Source organism: Mustela erminea, chromosome 12, assembly GCF_009829155.1.
Source record: "Mustela erminea isolate mMusErm1 chromosome 12, mMusErm1.Pri, whole genome shotgun sequence".
NCBI classification, from domain to species: Eukaryota; Metazoa; Chordata; class Mammalia; order Carnivora; family Mustelidae; genus Mustela; species Mustela erminea.
Genome location: NC_045625.1, coordinates 88,043,377 through 88,064,138, shown reverse-complemented (window position 1 = coordinate 88,064,138; position 20,762 = coordinate 88,043,377). Strand labels below are relative to the sequence as shown.

General features: G+C 35.0%; 1 protein-coding gene across 2 annotated transcripts in view; it reads right to left on the bottom strand.

Moving 5' to 3' along the window:
• Window positions 1–1,462: 1,462 nt before the first annotated feature.
• The window catches only part of JAK2 (Janus kinase 2), a 133,418-nt gene continuing 114,118 nt past the window's right edge, over window positions 1,463–20,762 (bottom strand). Inside the window, exons 19-24 of one of the 2 annotated variants that reach the window (XM_032306347.1) lie at window positions 13,426–13,615; window positions 12,700–12,824; window positions 12,360–12,532; window positions 4,303–4,420; window positions 2,626–2,739; window positions 1,463–2,363 (exon numbers count right to left, since the gene is read on the bottom strand). In XM_032306347.1, coding sequence (XP_032162238.1) covers window positions 2,256–2,363; window positions 2,626–2,739; window positions 4,303–4,420; window positions 12,360–12,532; window positions 12,700–12,824; window positions 13,426–13,615 — 828 coding nt within the window. In that variant the 3' untranslated portion in view covers window positions 1,463–2,255. The remainder of the gene's footprint in view (window positions 2,364–2,625; window positions 2,740–4,302; window positions 4,421–12,359; window positions 12,533–12,699; window positions 12,825–13,425; window positions 13,616–20,762) is intronic. The other variant, XR_004277243.1, reaches the window with a different exon arrangement.

The window sequence follows — 20,762 nt, the reverse complement described above, 5'->3', positions numbered from 1 at the left end:
AGCAAATTAGAGCGTGACTGGCAGCATACATACAGATAACATGAGGAAGTGACTATTTCCCAAAGTAAGTAGGCATGGAAGTAGGGGATTATTTATATAAAGACTGTATAACTTAATATACTGAAATATTTACAGAATTACAGACTTCTAAGAAAATCTTTACCCTCATTTCTAAAGAATATTAATTTGAAGAAACATTTGGCATTAACTGGTACAATAATTACTTACCTATTTCTTGTGCAGAACCAATTGAACAGCTGCAGGTTAACTTGTTTTTATGTATAGTCAGAATAAAAATTTAAAACATCACAAATCTTCAATGAATAGTAATTCTCTTGCAAATTTAAGAATTTTACAATAAGGTACTCATCCCACTCTAAAAACTTCAGAACATTTATGTGGGATTATTTTCCCTAAAACTAAAAACTGAAACATTAAGAGAAAAAAATTTTAAGTAATCTAGTTAATACCTTTATTTTTAAAGACAAACAAAATGTTATAAACCTTTAAAAATCTTTTAAGTACTTAGGTTTTTGAAATCAAGCATATTCTACTTTTGACTTGAAAAGTAGCAGCATGGAAGATCTCTTAATTGTAGTATTTATACAAATCCTTGAGAAGTCCACAAATTAAATAAAAATTATATCCAACTTTCATCAAAATTTCAGAAATCTTTTTAAAATCTAATATACTATCATTTTAGATGTTTTCTGTATTTGGTAACTATTAAAATGCTTTAAAGATAATGTAAAAAGCATTTCTTACCTTTCCTTCTTTCCAACCAAAAAATCTCAAACTTTCTGTGTAAGGCATTTTAAAAAAATATATAATTTGCATTTCAAAGCCACCTCCAAAAAATAACCAAAAGTTTTAAGTACAAGTTTAAAAAAGCAGCATATACCACTGAAAATAAACTACCATCTAGTTAAATGAAATACTAATAAGTATTTTAAACTTTGTTTAAATAACACACACAACCATTCCCCACCACATTTTATGTATGGTTTCCACATTGGAGTAGCACTAAAACAAAGGATGGTAACAACAAATAATTCTTTATACTTAATTGAAAATATATATCTCTCATTTGTCTTGAAGACATACATTATGAATTTTTTACAGGCATTCTTGAATAAAATTAACAAGGATACTTTTCACCAATTTATTCTCATTTCCCCCTTGTATATGAGAATCTAGCAAAAGGAAATCTCTCCTATGACAAGAGATTTCTGAAACCCCTAAAATATATATTCTTTAGAAAAAAAATTCCTAACCTATTACGCATCTCAATAAGCATATACATTTAAAAAACAATATATTTTATGGCTTATGCTTAATTGTAATGCATGACCAAAGGTCCCAGGGATTGAAAAATCTTATTAGCAGCTAACAGTTAAATGCATGACAATATTCCTGGCATTCATAATCTCAAAATTTTAAAAGAAAACTATTCACTGCAGTCTTAGAAAAATTTGGAGAGAGTTCTATTTTAAAAACATACTCACCACAAAGAGATACAAGGGAGACAAATAAGAAAATAGATTGTGTTATATCTTTGTAAACGTGTTCCATTTCAAAAGGTATTCTTTAGGGTAAGGGAAATTTCCTATACAAATGAAACTAAACATTTGTTCCCGTTGCTTTGAAAAATATTTACAGTACATAGAACTACAAGCTAAAAGTGTACAACTGCTTATATTGCTGGCCAGTGATATAGATGAACAAGAACACAAGGTGCTTATTCAATTATCTAAGCATAATTTGTATAGTGACATTATTGTAGATCAACTATGGAAAAATTCGGAAACATTATCAATGAACACCAGCCCTTGTGTAAAACATCGCACAAGATGCAAAGGTATTATACATTCACTGTGGTAAAAACTGTACATACGTATTCTGTGCATCGTCAACATTGTAAAATCTACATTATGATATTTTCATCTTTCAAAATTCTGAGTTGCAAAAAGTCTATTTTTTTCTTTTGCCAAAGAAAAGTGATGTTAACGGACTGATTAGGTTTGTGAAATCACAAAATTCTTTGCTAAGGACTTTTCATCAAGTCTTTTACCGACATCTTCACGAAGAAAAAGCTCACTAAACTTTGAAAGTTTTGAATGGATATTTCCACATCATTGCTGGCTAGCATCATGATATACCTAACAATGGTATATGTAATAATAGTCCACAGTAATGTGAAATACAAAACTTTGTTCTGTAAGTCTATTTTGGTCTCAGAGTGACGTTTGTTTCTTTCATCCAGCCATGTTGTCCCTTATTTGATCAACTCGAAGAGCTAGGTCTCTAAAAGAGGGGCGTTGATTGACATTATTGTTCCAGCATTCTGTCATGATCAAATAAATCTAGAAAAGAGAAAATAAGCCACAATTACAATGAACACAAAGTGCCATCTTTTAATTGGTGGAAGACATGAATTGAGAAATTCCACTTAATTGTCCTAGGCAGGCACATGTCACGGTCATGCTTAGGTCCACAGTCCTATGATGATGCTATTTATCCAAGAGCTCAGCAAATTAAATGTCATAAAGTGACCTGAAATCCCTGTGTAAAAAGAAAATAAAATCACCTGATGAATGTGGATAAAAAAATGGTTTTTTGGGTTACCTCATCTGGGCATCCATCTGGTCTTGGTAATCTTCCATTATTCTTCAGGAGTTCTATCAAATGAAACACAATCATCTGTCCTTGTTTGTCATTGCCAATCATGCGCATAAATTCCTGTAATACAAACCCACTTTTCAATGAGTTTTTTTTGTATATTTAATTTGAATCAGTTTCCCAACTTCCAGTAAATGTGAAAAATTTTGTATATGTATGTCTTCTGATATGTTTGAGACCTTTTAAGGACAAACTATTTTGGGCACCAAAACCTTTATTTTCAATCATATTTCACAAAAGACAACTGAATGTGGAACGCCTATCATGCCATTTCCATAACTATAATATGCTTGGCACAAATTCCCTGAGAAGGGCCCAAAACAGGTGAACTAAAACATATTTACTTTGGTATTTTTATTGTTGCTTTAACATATCATATTACATTTCAGCTGAAATAAATGTTGACTGTAAAAGAGAACTTAATAAAAAGATAACATAGAATGCATATATAAGCATAAATGCAATGGAGAGAAAATATTTGTGTGTTAAAAATTCCTAAAAGTAAAGTCTGAACTATAGGCTAGAGAAATATTTATGAACACATCATTTAGAGAGTTATAAAGTGTTCTTATAAGTAGGTAAGAAAAATTATGAATATAAAAATGGGCAAAGCACATGAGATAATGCACACACACATATATATATAAACTCCAAATATCCAATAAATATGCACTCAATCACACTAATAGGAGAAGTACAAATTAAAATCAAATAAATATAACTTCTATCAATTTGACCAAACTGCATAATATAATGGTCAATACTGGCAGATGATAAAATGTAAACTCTTATGCACTGTTATTGAGAGTACAATCTGGCACAATTTTTCTGGAAAGCATTTTGAAATAAATAAAAAGCTTTAAGAGAGTTCCTAATCCTTTACCTATAATTGTACTTTTATTCTAAGCTGACAAGAGATAAATATTTATACATAAGGAAATTCACTATGTTCACTGAAGTATTACTTAAAATTAGACTGAAAAATGGAAAAGAACTGTCCAGAAATTATATTCTTATGATAAACTGCTACCCAGAAGTTAGAAGTTATATTTGTAGAAAACATTTACTAATATAGGTAAAATATCCATGCTATACAACTTATGAAAAAGCAGAATAGCAAAGTGTACAGTATGACTTTTGTTTTATAAAAGAAATATTTTTGATAAAATTTCACTTTCATACATAAAATTGTAAAAAGCCTGGAAGAAAACACACAATATTAAAATGGTTATCTTAAGAAGATTAATTAGAGATGATTTTTATTTTCTTTTTCTGGTTTCCTTATTAAAAAAATTCTAGAACAGGGAAATTTATTTTTAAATGTTTAAATTTTTCAATAATTTCTAGAGTGAATAAATTAGATTTACTAAAAATAACATAAAGAAAGTATACAACCTCCTCCCTTTTATTTACTTATTTTCTAATTTATTTTCCTCTCTAACCTCCTCCCTTTTGAAAATGCAAGTTAACTTAATGAGTTAAAGTTTAGGATTATTTTGTTGGATGTTGTCTTCCAAATAAGCAATAAGAGGCTCTAAAATGAGTCCTAAGCTTACTATTATTCTTTGGAAAAAGGTTTTCTCATGTTAAGAAAAGTCAAAAGTAAAGAAAAAGCACACTAACCGCTGGGGGACTTTTACTCTTCTCAATATATGTGAAAAGTTCATAGAGAACCACTCCAAAGCTCCAAACATCTGAAGCCACAGAAAACTTGCTCTCTGTCAGTGATTCTGGAGCATACCTGTAACATACGAAACACATTCATAAGACAGTTACTTGAACTGAGTAGCAGTGTGTGGTGACAGACAGTAGCTACAGCTGTGGTGAGCAGCAAAGAACATATAGACTCCTTGAATCACAGTGTGTACACCTGAAACTAATGTAACATGTACCAGCTACACTTCATTAAAAAAAAAGTTATTTGATATGCCAACTCTTGACTTTACCTGAAAATCACTGGACTAAAAAGACAAGCTGTATAGAAAAGAGTTAACATAAGCAGGTCTGAGGCTACCATCCTCAAAAGCCTTGTTTACAATGTTGACAACTGACTGTGCCTGGGAATAAGATTTCAGAAGGGTTGCCACAGTTCCCTATGTGAGAAGAGTGCTCACTGGGCCTAAAAAATATGGTCTATACTGAACACCTGCTTTCTTTCTGGGAGTCTGGAATTTTGGTATATGCCAGGCAGAGAATGAGTTGTCACGTTCTCTGGGGAAATTGAACGTGTCCCGAGTGACTATTCTGGGAGAGGACCCTTGGAAGCTTTGTGCTCAGTTTCCTCCAGGTTTTGCCCCAAATGGCTTTTCCCTTTAATGATTCTGCTACATATCCTTTCTCTGAAATGAATCATAGCCATGAGTATGCCTGTATGCTGAGCCCTGTGAGTCTTCCCAGTGAATCATCAAACCTAAGGGTGGTCTTGGGAACCTCTGGCACACTAAGATAACTCAAATCCAAAAAATCTATTATAAGTAACACCAAAGTTAACTGCAAAGTACCTTCCAGGACTTGGGGTGGGGGGTGGAGGGGGGTAGGGAAGCTGCTCCTTGCAAGTTAAAGTTTTAAATGAATTGAGCTAGTAAGTCTCCTGGGAGGGGGAAAAATGGCTTCTAAACTGGAACAAGACCTAAAGCCATAAACATGAAAGAACTTGTTAATCAGAAGGAGGGCGATTATGACAGGAAACGCAAAAATGTAAACTCACAGGGGAAAATGGTGTCATTATCTACTCAAGTATCAACACTATCCAAGGGAGGACTTTGGCTAATGGACTGTGAGTATCATGGTCCCACTGCTAAGTTTATCCTTATTACAGAGGACAGTGACAAAGATCTGTTTAAGACTAATGAGATTAAACATATGAATTACATAAATTCAATCTCTCCTTCAAAATCCAATTTAAGTTTCCTCACTTCCACTGACCTTTCTCTGCCACTTAAGGTCTTAATGACCTCATGCTATTAAATTTCTATAACATTTATTGTCCATACTATAATCAGGCTATTTTTTTACATTTAGTTTCAAAAAATTTTTCACATAGTTATTTTGAAATGTATATTAGTTTTATCTCACAAATGGAATAAACCTTCTTAAAGACATTCCCCCCAAAGCTTGCAAAACAGTCTCTTCCTTTCATTTTCATGAAAGCACTGTCTACAATTTCCCCTCTCATCTCCAAGGCTGGTTTTCTCTCTCCCATGTAAGGATAAATACAAATCAAAAAAGAAAAAAAAAAATCTCCCTGATGAAAATGAAGGAAAAGACTCTTCCTCCTCTTTTTTCTTAGAGCATTTACTTTAGAAAACTTAATTCTTTGTCTCTTTAAAATGTATGTAAATTTTTTTTTAAGTTTTTGCTTAAAAGACTCTTGCCAGCTTTATGATGCAAGAATGTCTTTCTCAAGAAACTGGGAACCACCTTTCCAAAACAAGTAGCACCTTGACCTCCCAGTTTTTGTGGGATGTAAGAGTTTAACTTCTGGCAGGTGCCTCCTCCCAAGTTGCAAAAATATCTCCTATCATAAAGATATGAGAAGTTTGTTTTTCCTATGGATAATGCCAATTAGCCAATGCAGATGGTCACTCTAATTACCAAGTGAACTTAGAGTAAATTATGTGTCTTACTTGAGGACTGGCTACTGTTTATCTTGAGAACATTATGTAATGGGTTGAATCTGACCATATAAAAAAGTGAGCTTTCTTTCTGTCTTTGCAATCTCTTAGCAGGTTGCTTGTGATGCCATGACTTCAGGATTAAAGTTTATTCAGTAATAAAATTTTTCTTTCTCTTCTATCTTTGTGCAGAGGTTTTCTGGGTTCGGAGGAGATTTCATTTTTAATTATATTTCCCTAACACTTTCCCTTTTCTCCATCTTTTAAATTTGGGTTTTCCAAGGTTCCATCATCAGAGCTTTACCTTTTTGTCAAAAACTTTCTATTAGATAGTATTCATTCACCTATCCACTAACATCTCCTAAACTTATAACTGTATCTTGACTGTTTTTGTGTGCTTTGACTTACTGAACACTTGCACGTTAAATAAAGTCGTGGCAAAGAGAACTCCATCCTCCTTTTCCACAACCGGCTGGTTATTTTACTTTCCCTCTATGATGAATGGCATCAACAATTTATCTTACTCCCCAGGTAGAAATCTAAAGAATTTTTTTTTTTTGAAGATTTTATTTATTTATTTGACAGAGAGAGATCACAAGCAGGCAGAGAGGCAGGCAGAGAGAGAGAGGAAGAAGCAGGCTCCCTGCTGAGCAGAGAGCCCGATGCGGGGATCGATCCCAGGACCCTGGGATCATGACCTGAGCCGAAGGCGCGGCTTAACCCACTGAGCCACCCAGGCGCCCCTAAAGAATTATTTTTGACTCATCTTTCAATCCAATAGCTAATGAGCCATCAAGTGCCTTTAGAATATATCTTAAAAATATATGAAATCAGGGGCGCCTGGGTGGCTCAGTGGATTAAGCCTCTGCCTTCGGCTCAGGTCATGATCTCGGGGTCCTGGGATCGAGTTCCGCATCAGGCTCTCTGCTCAGCGGGGAGCCTGCTTCTCCCTCTCTCTCTGCCTGCCTCTCTGCCTACGTGTGGTCTCTGCCTACGTCTGTGTCTCTTATTTGACAGCTCTCCTTCTTCCTCTATCCCTCTGCCTCACCCCTGCTCATGCTCTTTCAAATAAATAAATAAAATATTTTTAAAAAATGGTATGATGGCTAATCCCATGGATAAAAATTATATGCATTCCCTTTCAACACTTCAGATTTAGTATTTGTTATTCAATTAATCATTTAAATCCTATTTTTTTAAAAAAGACTTTATTTATTTGACAGCAAGAGACACAGCAAGAGAGGGAACACAAGCAGGGGGAGTGGGAGAGGGAGAAGCAGGCTTCCCACTGAGCAGGGAGCCCGATGAGGGGCTCGATCCCAGGATCCTGAGATCATGATCTGAACCAAAGGCAGACACTTAATGACTGAGCCACCCAGGCACCCAAAACCTATTTTTTTTTTTTTTTGAAGTAGGCTCCATACCCAGTGTAGAGCCCAGCATGGGGCTTGAACTCACAACCTTGAGATCAGGACCTGAAATGAACTGAGATCAAGAGTCAGATGCTGGGCGCCTAGGTGGCTCAGTGGGTTAAGCCTCTGCCTTCAGCTCAGGTCATGGTCTCAGGGTTCTGGGATCGAGGCCCGCATCGGGCTCTCTGCTCAGCAGGGAGCTTGCTTCCTCCTCTCTCTCTGCCTGCCTCTCCACCTACTTGTGATCTCTCTCTCTGTCAAATAAATAAATAAAATCTTTAAAAAAAAAAAAAAGTCAGATGCTTAACTGAGCCACAGCAGTGCCCCCAGTTAAAACCTGTTTTATCAATTCATGTTCTGAAATATTTACACAAAATTTAGTCAGCTTAATTACATTATATAAAAAATTTAATATTTTCTAATATAAATATAAAACTATATGCCAACTGCCTACGTGACTAGTCTTTAGCAGTAGATAGCTTTCTTTTCCATTAAATACACAGGAAAATTTTGATCACAATAAAAATGTTACTTCTGATTTTTATACTGACTTCTTAATAGTTCTCCAAAGTAAAATATCAGAGTTTGATACATACCTCTCCCCAACACATTTACTGAAGGAATAATAGATCTTTTACTATATACTTTATTACATACATTATAATCTTAGCTACATTTTATTCTGTATTATTTATTACAAACTAAGTAATGAGAAATGATTTTTATAACAATATAAAATTAATTATACTAGATACCTAACATCTGAAGTTTATCTTGACTGTCCTTGTGATTTCCAGATATTCAGAGAGAAATACAGGGCCCAAAGCTTATAAAATTTAGGAGCTTTCTTTATAACAAAAAATATAAAATTAGGCATGAAACTAAATATTTAAAATTAGAAAAGAAGTAATCTTGAAAGAAAAGTACTCTGGCATATATGCTTTGTTATAAACATGCCTCTGTACATGTACTGCACAATTTATTTTTTTAATTTTAATTTTATAATTTCACAATTTTAATAACTTACTTCAATTGAAACATGATGTCAGACTTTTGAAAAACTTTTGGTATATATCCCAGACACTGAGAAAAGGAATGACTCTAATGATTTCTCTTTTGAAAGTCCAGTGGTTTAATTCTTTGTTTTCAAAAAAATTAAAAAAGAATGGATCTAATGAAATTGCCAGCTAACAGATAAACTTTAATGGTACATCACTATATATATATATATATTTTTTTTTAAGATTTTATTTATTTATTTGACAGACAGAGATCACAAGTAGGCAGAGAGGCAGGCAGAGAGAGAGAGGAGGAAGCAGGCTCCCCGCTGAGCAGAGAGCCCGACGTGGGACTCGATCCCAGGACCCTGAGATCATGACCTGAGCCGAAGGCAGCGGCTTAACCCACTGAGCCACCCAGGCGCCCCTTTCACTATATATTTTTTTACTACTTATCTCAGAAGGACTCATAGAAATGAATATTCTTATAACAAAACTCCTTCCATTCCTATCTATTTATTTACAAAAACAAGTTTTCCCCCTCCTCATGGAATGCCTTTCCTCTTCTCTACCTGGTAAACTACTAATCAACAGTTGAAATTTCATCTCTTTTTTAAAAAAAAAATTTTATATATATACATATTTAGAGACAGAGTGAGTGAGCAAGAGAGAGAGCACAAGCTGTAGGAGGGGCAGAGAGAGAGGGAGAAGCAGACTCGCTGCTGAGCAGGGAGCCTGATGGAGGGCTCCATCCCAGGACCCCAGGATCATATCTGAGCCAAAGGCAGCCACTTAACCCACTGAGCCACCCAGTCACCCCTGAAATATTATTTCTTAATTGAGCTTTTCTCTGATTAATTTAAATCGTCAGAAGTATTTGCATTCAGGCAGAATTACTTGCACTCTTATGTTTCCCCATCATCTTCTTCATTCTTCCACTTATATACCACGTTACAATGATCTGACCATACGTTTGATTTTTTCCTAAACTATGAGCTCTTAAAGGGAAGGGAAAATGCATAGTGGACCTGGCAGTTGAAGATGGCTGCCACATAAAACTTTTCTTTTTAGTCTGGCCTTCTTAGTATCTGGGCACAGTTTTTTTTGTTTTTTGTTTTTTCCTTCTTCCTGATATTGACCCTACTACCTTCATATCCCAAGTTCCTTCTATGGTGTTTGGAACAGTAGGTACTTAAGAAGTATTTATTAAAGTATATTCATTAAGCATGCCTAAATCACTGGAAATTCATATAACTAGGCTTTATGGATTTCTTAATTCTATGAAATTCATAACTCTATGAATTTCTTAATTCCATTTAACTTCTTTTATTTCTCATTTTGGAAAAAAAGAATGAAATTCATGTATCACTGGGTATCTAACCAAAGTAGATAGTTAAGTTTAGATGAGTCTTATATTCTATATTTTATATTTCACTTATACCCTAAAAATAATTAGATGGTGGTAATGCTATTGATTATCACCCAAGCTGTTCCTTAGAAGTGTTTTTATTATTATGAAAGATTTCAAACATACAGAAATTAGAGAACAATAAACACCCATGTACATGTCATTTAGTTAAATTCATTGCCTGCCTTGCTTTATGGACTTATTCCCCATCTCCACCCCCACTAGATTTATAGGAAGTGAATTTTGGACACAAAAGTATTTCAAACATGATTATTGTATATTCATGGGCATTTTTTTAGTTGTTGATGTTCAATAACAGGTTCCTTTCCAGAAGAAAGTATACTATATGTCAGAGTTAATTAAATAGTACTATAATTTCAGGGATAATAAAGATTTGGGGAAGAAAAACTTAAAAAAAAAAAGATAAGTGCTTTTCTTTAAAATATCCACAATGCCATTATATATTACTCTTCTATGTAAATAATCCATTTGTTCTATTTTTTATTGTGTTATATTAGTCACCATACAGTACATCATTAATTTTTTTTTATTTTTTATAAACATGTATTTTTATCCCTAGGGGTACAGGTCTGTGAATCGCCAGGTTTACACACTTCACAGCACTCACCAAAGCACATACCCTCCCCAATGTCCATAACCCCACCTCCCTTCTCCCAACCCCCCTCCCCCCAGCAACCCTCAGTTTGTTTTGTGAGATTAAGAGTCACTTATGGTTTGTCTCCCTCCCCATCCCATCTTGTTTCATTGATTCTTCTCCTACCCACTTAAGCCCCCATGTTGCATCAACACTTCCTCATATCAGGGATATCATTAGTTTTTGATGTAGTGTTCTATGATTCATTGTTTGGGTATAATTTTTTTTTTTAAGATTTTATTCATTTGAGAGAGAGATCACAAGTAGGCAGAGAGGCAGGCAGGGAGAAAGAGAGGAGGAAGCAGGCCCCCTGCTAAGCAGAGAGCCCAAAGCGGGGCTCGATCCCAGGACCCTGAGATCATGACCTGAGTCGAAGGCAGAGGCTTTAACCCACTGAGCCACCCAAGCGCCCCAGGTATAATTTGTTTTAAATCACTTGGGCTTTCTTATCTAATTTTCTCCCAGACTAACAGTTTATAATAGCTGGGGTAAGTTGTAAAACTTACAGATACAAAATAAGTGAAGAAAACTAACCAGGGCGCCTGGCTGGCTCAGTCGTTAAATATCTGCCTTCAGCTCAAGTCTTGAGTCACTTCCAGGGTCCTGGAAGTGAGTCCCTTATGGGGCTCCCTGCTCAGCAAGGAGTCTGTTTCTCCCTCTACCCACCCCCCACTGCTCATGATCTCTCTCTTGTTCAAATAAAATCTTAAAAAAAAAAAAAAGATAACCAACATATATGGATCATCAATGAACTTAGTAGCTAACTGAATAATCTATGTTTCTAATAATACTGATGAATCACACAAATATTTATATATTGACAGTTATATTGTTTATATTAGTAATTCTAACTTTTAAGTCAGAAATCCAAAATGTTAATAAAATATACTTAATTAAAATAAACAAAACATAGCCCTTAAGAGTATCATCTGATTTAAACAACATAATTTAAAAAGTATTATTTCAGATGAATAAACCAGAATTAAAGCCTATTTGGGATATATCCCAAATTTAAATATTTAAATATAATTTCAGCAATTTATTCCTATAAAACAAAATGTACCATAAATGAACTAAGACATAAAAAAGAAGACTGCATCACAGCACAAAGCAATAAAACAACAATGCATACCACATAAAAAATTAGGTTTGTATGTTCCTTGCAACTCATAATTTTAATTAAAGATCAAAAATTACCTTTAGCTTCAAACTGCTATAAAATGTTCCTTTAATGACAGACTAAATCACCACCATGGTTAGGAAAGCTTAAAAGCACAAATTCTAAAAACAGACTCTCTGGGTTTGAATCCTAATTTTACCATTTATTGGTCATATGACCATGAGCAAGCTATTTCACCTGCCTGTTGTACTTCAGTTTCCTCATACTCAACATAGAGATAATAATACATCTTCTCCACGGGTAGTTATAAAGATTAGAGGAGATAATCCATGAAATGCATTTAGCCCAATGTAAGCAGGATAAATTTTTGGTATCATTAGAAATATATAAATGATGAACTACTAATACTAATAACAACGAAGTTTGAAGTTTGTGCTCTAAAATTTTACTTTATTACACTAAAATATACTCACCAGAATATGGGACTTTCACCAGGTTCTTTCACTTTGTAGTATTCTTTGTCTTGTGGCAAGACTTTGGTTAACCCAAAATCTCCAATTTTTACCCTGTTTTCGTTTTCCACCAATATATTCCTTGTTGCCAGATCCCTGTGGATATATCTTTTTGTACCAAGATACTCCATGCCCTATGGATAAAATAACATTCTTATTTCAGCTAAGTTTTATAAATGTAAACAACTTAAATGGGTCTTTCCTCTTTCCTTAATCGTCTAAAAAAAACTCTAGAGAACTTTGTAACAATTACTTCAGCATGTTCTTTTTATTTACAACAAGTAGCGAGGATATTATATACCTTGCATATCTGAGATGTATACTGCAGAAGTTTTTTATGATCTATCCGTTCTTTATGTTTTTGGAGATAGTCTCGTAAACTTCCATATGGTAAATATTCCATAATTAATCTTAGATTACGCCGACCTTTTAATACACAAATGAGAACACAATGTTTTACTCTGTCATATTTCACTGATAAAATATTAGAAAACAAACATACATAAATGACTTAAAGATATATATAAACTTTAAGATGACAAAACTTGATCATAAATTAAGTGATGTAGTAGTTAAGAACACAGGCTTTTTCAATCAAAAAGTTTTAAAAAGAAGCTTAAAAAATAGTTATGGTTTAACCTTGTGTAACCCATTATGCAAACCCAGGTAAGCTGATGAGAAAATTTCCTTTCTCCTTATCTGTACTGAACAAAAAGTATCTAATCTTAAAAATATTTTCAAATAAAAAGTGAGCAAAGACAATTTATTTAAAAATGATAGTCTCTCAGTAAGCTTAAGCAAGCATGGTAACCACAAACCTCAGTGAAAAGAAGGATTAACCTAGAAGTCAAAGACTTCCTGTAGTTCTAGCCCAGCACATCCAGGCACAATCTAGAGTCACAAGAACGCTTCTCTCCTTAGGCACTGGCAGAGGAGAAGTCCAGATCTTGAGACATTTTATGTTTCCATTACCCAGGATGCCAAGGACATACCTTGAGTTCAAACTAGGTTTCAATGGGCAACATACCAGCACTGTAGCACACTCCCTTGTACTTCACAATGTTGTCATGCTGCAGGGATTTCAGGATTTCAATCTCCCTCTCAAAGTCTCTCAGGTGCTCCTCAGTACTGTGCTGGAGCTTCTTCACAGCCACCACCTCCCCAGTGTTGTCCTGCAGGGGGTCATACCGGCACATCTCCACGCTGCCAAAATTACCCTAAACAACACATCACAGTAGGATTGAGACCTCAAGTCTTCTAGACAAATTATGAATAAATTCAAATTTTATAGACAATTCAGTATACAGTAGCTAGAATTAGCAGATGGATTTCTAAGCTTACATTAGGCAACTTTTAGGATAAGAAAAGGAAATAATATTTCAACAGGTAGGCAGTAAATCTATAAATTTATTTTCTTCCAAAGAAATTACAGGCTGAAATATAAACAACTTCAAAAAGGCATTTAAACAAATCATGAACATGAATTATTAAGATAAGCCAAGAGATGGGACGCCTGGGTGGCTCAGTCTGTTAAGCCGCTGCCTTTGACTCAGGTCATGTTCCCAGGGTCCTGGGATCGAGTCCCACATTGGGCTCCTTGCTTAGTGGAGAGCGTGCCTCTATCTCTGCCTCTGCCTGCTTGCGCTGTCTCTCTCTGACAAATAAATAAATTAAAAAAAAAAATCTTAAAAAAAAAAAGCCAAGAGACACGTCAGGGAACTCCTAAATCTCTATCACTAACTCCCATGGAGATCTTTGCTGCTTCACAATATACCCTTTGATATCACTGACAATGAGCTGGACAGAATGAGGAAGGGTCTATTATGGACTAAATGTCTGTGTTCCCCCCAAATGCCTGTGAGAAAACCTTAGCCCCCAAAGTGAGTGTATTTGAAGACAGGGCCAGTGAAGACATGATGTTAAATGAGATCATAAAGGTGAGGCTGGTGCCTTTATAAAAAGAGGAAAGACACCAGATCTCTCTGCCATGTGAAGACACAGCCAAGAAGGTAGTCATATGGAAGCCAAGAAGAGAATCCTCACTAGATACTAAACCTGGGGGCGCCTGGGTGGCTCAGTGGGTTAAAGCCTCTGCCTTCAGCCCAGGTCATGATCCCAGGGTCCTGGGACCAAGCCCTGCATTGGGCTCTCTGCTCAGTGGGGAGCCTGCTTCCTTCTCTCTCTCTGCCTGCCTCTCTGCCTGCTTGTGATCTCTGTCTGCCATATAAATAAATAAAATCTTAAAAAAAAAAAAGAAGAAAGAAAGAAAGAAACTAAACCCTACCAGCACCTTAATCTTAGGCTTTCAGGCTCCAGAACTGCAAGAAATTGTTGTTCAAGCCCCCAGCGATAGTATTTTGTTATGGCAACCTGAGCAGACTAACACAAGGTTGATTTATTTGCTCAAGGAAAGAAGAAATTTTAGGGCACCTGGGCAGCTCAGTGAGTTAAGTGTCTGCCTTAGGTCAGGTCACAATCTCAGGGTCCTGTGATGGATCCACTTCTCCCTTTCACTCTCCCTCTGGGCCCTCCCCACTCCTTCTCTCAGTAAATTAAAAAAATCTTAAAAAAAAAAAAATGAAGAAGAAGAAGAAATTGTTAGCCTATCAGGATGTTTCCAAAAATTTTTAAAGGCCAATCCTTAACAAAATCAACTCTCTTTTTATTTAAGACTTACTGTCTAGATAGAATTGTTAGGTTGATACATAACATTTAAAATTAGGTATTAGTTTTTTCCATTAATCCAATTAATATATTATGGCATTACTGCTTTTCTTTTTTTTTTTTTTTTTTTTTTTTTTTTTTAAAGATTTTATTTATTTATTTGACAGAGATCACAAGTAGGCAGAGAGGCAGGCAGAGAGAGAGGAGGAAGCAGACTCCCCGCTGAGCAGAGAGCCCGACGCGGGGCTCGATCCCAGGACCCTGAGATCATGACCTGAGCTGAAGGCAGAGGCTTTAACCCACTGAGCCACCCAGGGGCCCCCATTACTGCTTTTCTACAATAAAACAATGTAGTCCTTGAGCTACAAGATGCTAAGTGACTATATTTCCAGTTATATATGTAAAAGTCAAAAACAAAAACTAGGGGCGCTTGGGTGGCTCAGTCAGATAAGCATCTGCCTCTGGCTCAGGTCATGATCCTGGGGTCCTGGGATCAAGCCCCGCATCAGGTTCGAGGCTCAGCAGGGAGCCTGCTTTCCTCTCTCCCTCTGCTTGCAGCTCCCCTTGCTTGTGTGCTTTCTCTGTCAAATAAATAAATAAAAATCTTAAAAAAAAAAAACAACTAGACCATATATTAGTCTCAAAGTTAAGTCTCTTATTACAAAGACCACACTGTAAAGTGGATAAGACTTGGGACTCTGGAGTCTGATGACTGGGGCTAGAATCTTGTCCACCACTTATTCTCTTTGGGACCTTGGGCAAGTCACTTCTCTCTGTAATACCACCTACCCCCACCTTAAAATGGAGGATAATAAATACTTATTTCATACTGCCTTACTAAGAAATTATTCTAAAATACATTTTTAAAAACACAGGCAGGAAATAACAGAGTTTTATGTTCTTTCCCCCTACTTAACAATATGCTCATAAAATTTATTTTCCAATGCCACTGTGTATTTCTTGAAAATGTGATTTTTAATTACTGTATATTATGAATGTATTGATTTTTTAAATTGAAAATAGAAATATATATAGTTAAGAGAAGTTTTAAAAATGGATTCATATCATTTCCATGATATTCATAAATACCTGTGTACATCTCTAATAAGGATACTCTTTTTATAAGCAGAATTAGCAGTTCAAAGGATACGGACATTTCAAAGGCCCCTGATACCAGAAGTTCTCTTAAAAGGGTCACTGATTTAAGTTCTAATAGCAGTGGAAAAATGTCAATTTTATCATATTCCTGACAACACTAAACACTATAATTTTTCTAAATCTTCGTCACATTGATAGAAATCAATCTCACCGTTTTAATTTGGAATGCCTCTATTTTCTTTTTTTTTTCCATTTATTTATTTTCAGCATAACAGCATCATTATTTTTTCACCACACCCAGTGCTCCATGCAATCTGTGCCCTCTATAATACCCACCACCTGGTACCCCGACCTCCCACACCCCCGCCACTTCAAACCCCTCAGATTGTTTTTCAGAGTCCATAGTCTCTCATGATTCACCTCTTCTTCCAATTTACCCCAACCCCCTTCTAACTCCCCATGTCTTCCATGCTTTTTGCTATGTTCCACAAATAAGTGAAACCATATGATAATTGACTCTCTCTGCTTGACTTATTTCACTCAGCATAATCTCTTCCAGTCCCGTCCATGTTGCCACAAAAGTCTCCAAAGGCAAAGGAAACAAAAGCAAAGATGAACTTTTGGGACTTCATCAAAATCAAAAGCTTCTGCACAGCAAAGGAAACAGTCAAGAAAACAAAGAGGCAACCCTCAGAATGGGAGAAGATATTTGCAAATGACAGTACAGACAAAAGGTTGATATCCAGGATCTATAATGAACTCCTCAAACTCAACACACACAAAACAGACAATCATATCAAAAAATGGGCAGAATATATGGACAGACACTTCTCCAATAAAGACATACAAATGGCTATCAGACACATGAAATAATGCCTCTATTTTCTTTTGGAAGAAGATAAAAGCAAACACTGAGAGTGAAGAAATAGATTAAGGACAGGAAACCAGAAGGGAATGAAAATGTTTGGAATGGACACCACAGGAGAAACCAAATCAGGGAGAATAAAAGAACTACCAATAAAAGAGTCCTAAGTACCAGCCAATGTTGGAAATCAATTTGCGACGGAGACAATAAACATTTATATCTGACTTGTTCTCACAGTGTTTGAGAGATGAACACTGGAATGGAAAAAAGTAATTGAGAATTTTATTGTTCCTATACAAGGAAACAACAGGAAAAGTAAAACAGATCATCAAGGGAGGGAAGGTGACAGAACCATGAATACTAGTAGAAACAGAGTTTAAATGGACTACCAGGAGGTTTACCTAATGTAGAAAAGGAGAGCTGAATCTAGATGGTAGCTAACAGGCTTCAGGAAGAAGAAAGGGTCAAAGACACTGGTAATAACAGAGATATCAAAGAAGGATTTATGTGTTGGGGAGAAACTAAAGATACAAAGTTATACTCAGAAAGGGAGATTTCAGGGTCTGATATTCTGTACGAAAATTACTAAAAGAGATTACAGAATTCAAAGCGCACTCACTCAGCAGAGACACAGATCTGAGGTAGAGAGGTTGAGGAATTTAAAAAGGGTATTGAATCCGTGCCCAAAATAATGGCAGAGGCAAAGTGAAGATGAAAACAGTGTGTACTAAAAGTACTCAAGGAATGTGGAGCATCAACCAAGATGCTGGCCAATGATGAGGAGGGAATAATAACCATATTCACATGGGACTAAAAATGATGCCTGATAGTCTGATGTTTGAAAAGTAGCAGCAGCAAGGTCCAGATCTGTGTGTCCCAGATCTGGACCATGGAGGAATAGGGAATAAAGAGGATTTTTAAAAAAATTATGTTTTAACTGAGGTGAAGAGTAAAGAATAGAAGTATATTAGGGCATAAGTATAAAGTAAGATTACAAAATTACTCATTTTAGAATTCAAGTAGCAGAAGAAAGGTCTTGCAATATTTTCTTAGCTCCCTTTATGAGTATTAAATTAAAATAAATCATTATTTCTGTTGTCTTTTTTTTTTAAATACAGACATAATTTTAAGTACAAATCCTTCCTTTGAATATTTTTGCCATGCTGCTAATTGAAAAGAATAAAGAAACACAGTATACCAAGAGCTGTGTTTTTATAAAATGAAAAGGTGACACACAAGAACTTTTGTAGGGATGGCATTTTGGATTTAGATTCAATAAGGCAATACAAATAGCTAGACAGTCCATGAACATATCAATTTTTTCAAATAAGTGAAGATGAAATTAATATTACAGTATTAAATGCAGCTAGGAAATAGCCATATTAAAATAGGTGCCACTAACTAAAGACCATACTACTTTCCTTTCATTTTCTACAAACTAAACTAGTGAAAAATACATTTTGAAAATGCCATCCTTTGGGGCACCTGGGTGGCTTAGCTGGTTAAGTGACTGTCTTCGGCTCAGGTCATGATCCCAGGCTCCTGGGATTGATGCCTGTATTGGGCTCCTCTCCCAGTGGGGAACCTGCTTCTCCCTTTCCCTCTGCTGCTCTGCTTGTGCTCTCTCTCTATCAAATAAATAAACAAAATCTTAAAAAAAAAAAAAGCCATCCTGAAAGTCTCCTTCATTATTAATTCATATATTAATTCTATACACATATTAGAATTAATATTACACATATTAATTCACATATTAATTCTACCAATTCACATATTAAAATAATGTTAAATCCAAAGAACTATGTAAAAAACTAAAAATGCTGAAAAGTAAAAGGAAATAACTCAAAGCTGCAATAATGCAGAATGTTGTAAATATAGTATATTCACTTTTAGAATTACGTTTCAAAGAATGCTCAACATCACTAGGCATCATGGAACTACAACTCAAAACCACAATGAGATACCACCCCAGTCTATGAGAAAGCACATTAACACATTTAATAAAGAATAAATAAAGGGGTAATTATGAAAAATAAGGAATTCTCTAAATAAAGAAGCATACCCTAATAATGCCTCTGATACTCCTGAAAATAATTTAATAATATTCTTGTATAAATAAGTAGACTACAATTTATTGTGTAACTGTTTAACAGGAATACTTTCTGGGTAATTTTAATTATCCAGATTACTGATTACTGAATAACACCACAGTGTTGCACCCTCTTTTTAAAAAATTCTTAAAATAACCAAAATAAGGCCTATGTTAGTAGAATTTTACATGAAAAAAGCAACCTGTAATTAGAAAATTATGCAATATCTCAATATTTGAATAGTTCATAAATATACATGAAATTACAGTACTGACATTTCTATCAATTCACATATTATGAAAATTTTAGAAATTGTGATCAGTATGAAATTTAAATACAGTATGTACTTATCACACTGTTCTCTAATTGTCAGTTGCGATCCACCTCCTCTGTAAACTCTACTAAGGCAATTACTATATCCCATATCCACAATGACCAGCAGAGCACCTCACATTTAAAAGAACTCAGCTTTTGTATATAAAAGCCACATCATTTCAGGGGAAAAACCCAAAAATCTAGAAGTAATTCAGATCCTCTCAAAGATGTCTTATTTCTAGACTGCCCTTTAAATGTTCATTCACTGGTTTAAAAAGTCTGACTCCTGAAGTGAAGGAATCCACTTTGGATCCTGGAATTGGAAATGTCCTTTTATTTCCCCCTAGAAAATGGTCTTAAACAAATGTTCATATATTCATGTTCATATTAACAGCTGAGAAAATATAAAAGTATAAGAATTAAGATGCTTATTAAAAAATCAACTGAAGATAATGAAATTTCACTTTAGATTGTTCCCTTTACTTCAGGTAAGTTGAATTTTATTTTCTAGAACTTTCTGTAGAGTCTACCAAAAAAGATCTCTAGGATATATAATATACAGTAAGGCTGGATCTAAGGATGACAGAAATTAAATGGCTTGTTCAGAATAACAAAAAATAATTTTAAGGTTTTCATGATTTTGTGATGACTAGTGACTATGGTTACTAGTCTAATGACGAGTGTTTCTGGTCATGAAAATATCTGCATATAGCTAACAATAAATCAAGATTTATTCAACAATAAACCCATGAATAAGTCATGTTACACTAATTTCTGCCTTTTCCATAAACAATTTTGCAATGTAGCCCCTGATGGAAATAAAATAATTATTTTCTTTATCTCTTCATATGCTATGACTTGCGCCAAAAGGTAACAGAAGATAATGCAACTGAAGTGTACCCGCACAAACAAAAACAAATTCATAAGTGAGAGAGCAGAGATAGCACAGGAGTAGGAACAGAGGAAGATCTGATCTCACATCTGCTACTATCTAGCTATTTGATCACAGATAAGTTACTTAACCTCTTTGGACCTTAATTTTTCTCATTGTGAAATGAAGATACTATACTAAAGTTGAAAGGATCACTTCCCAAACTGTTCTAAAGATCACTTTCTAAGATATCAATAGATAAATTTTGGGGGTGGAAGGTCAGGGAATAAAAGACAAAAAGGTTTAATAAGTTTTGGACACACTGTATACTAATAAGAAAGTGATGCTCTCAACATAGACTTATGGCCAAGATGCACAGTGTGGTTGGCAGGCTCGAAGATACCTTCCAATGTTCTCTAACTTTGACACTCATGCCCCTTTATAATCCCTTCCCCTTAACT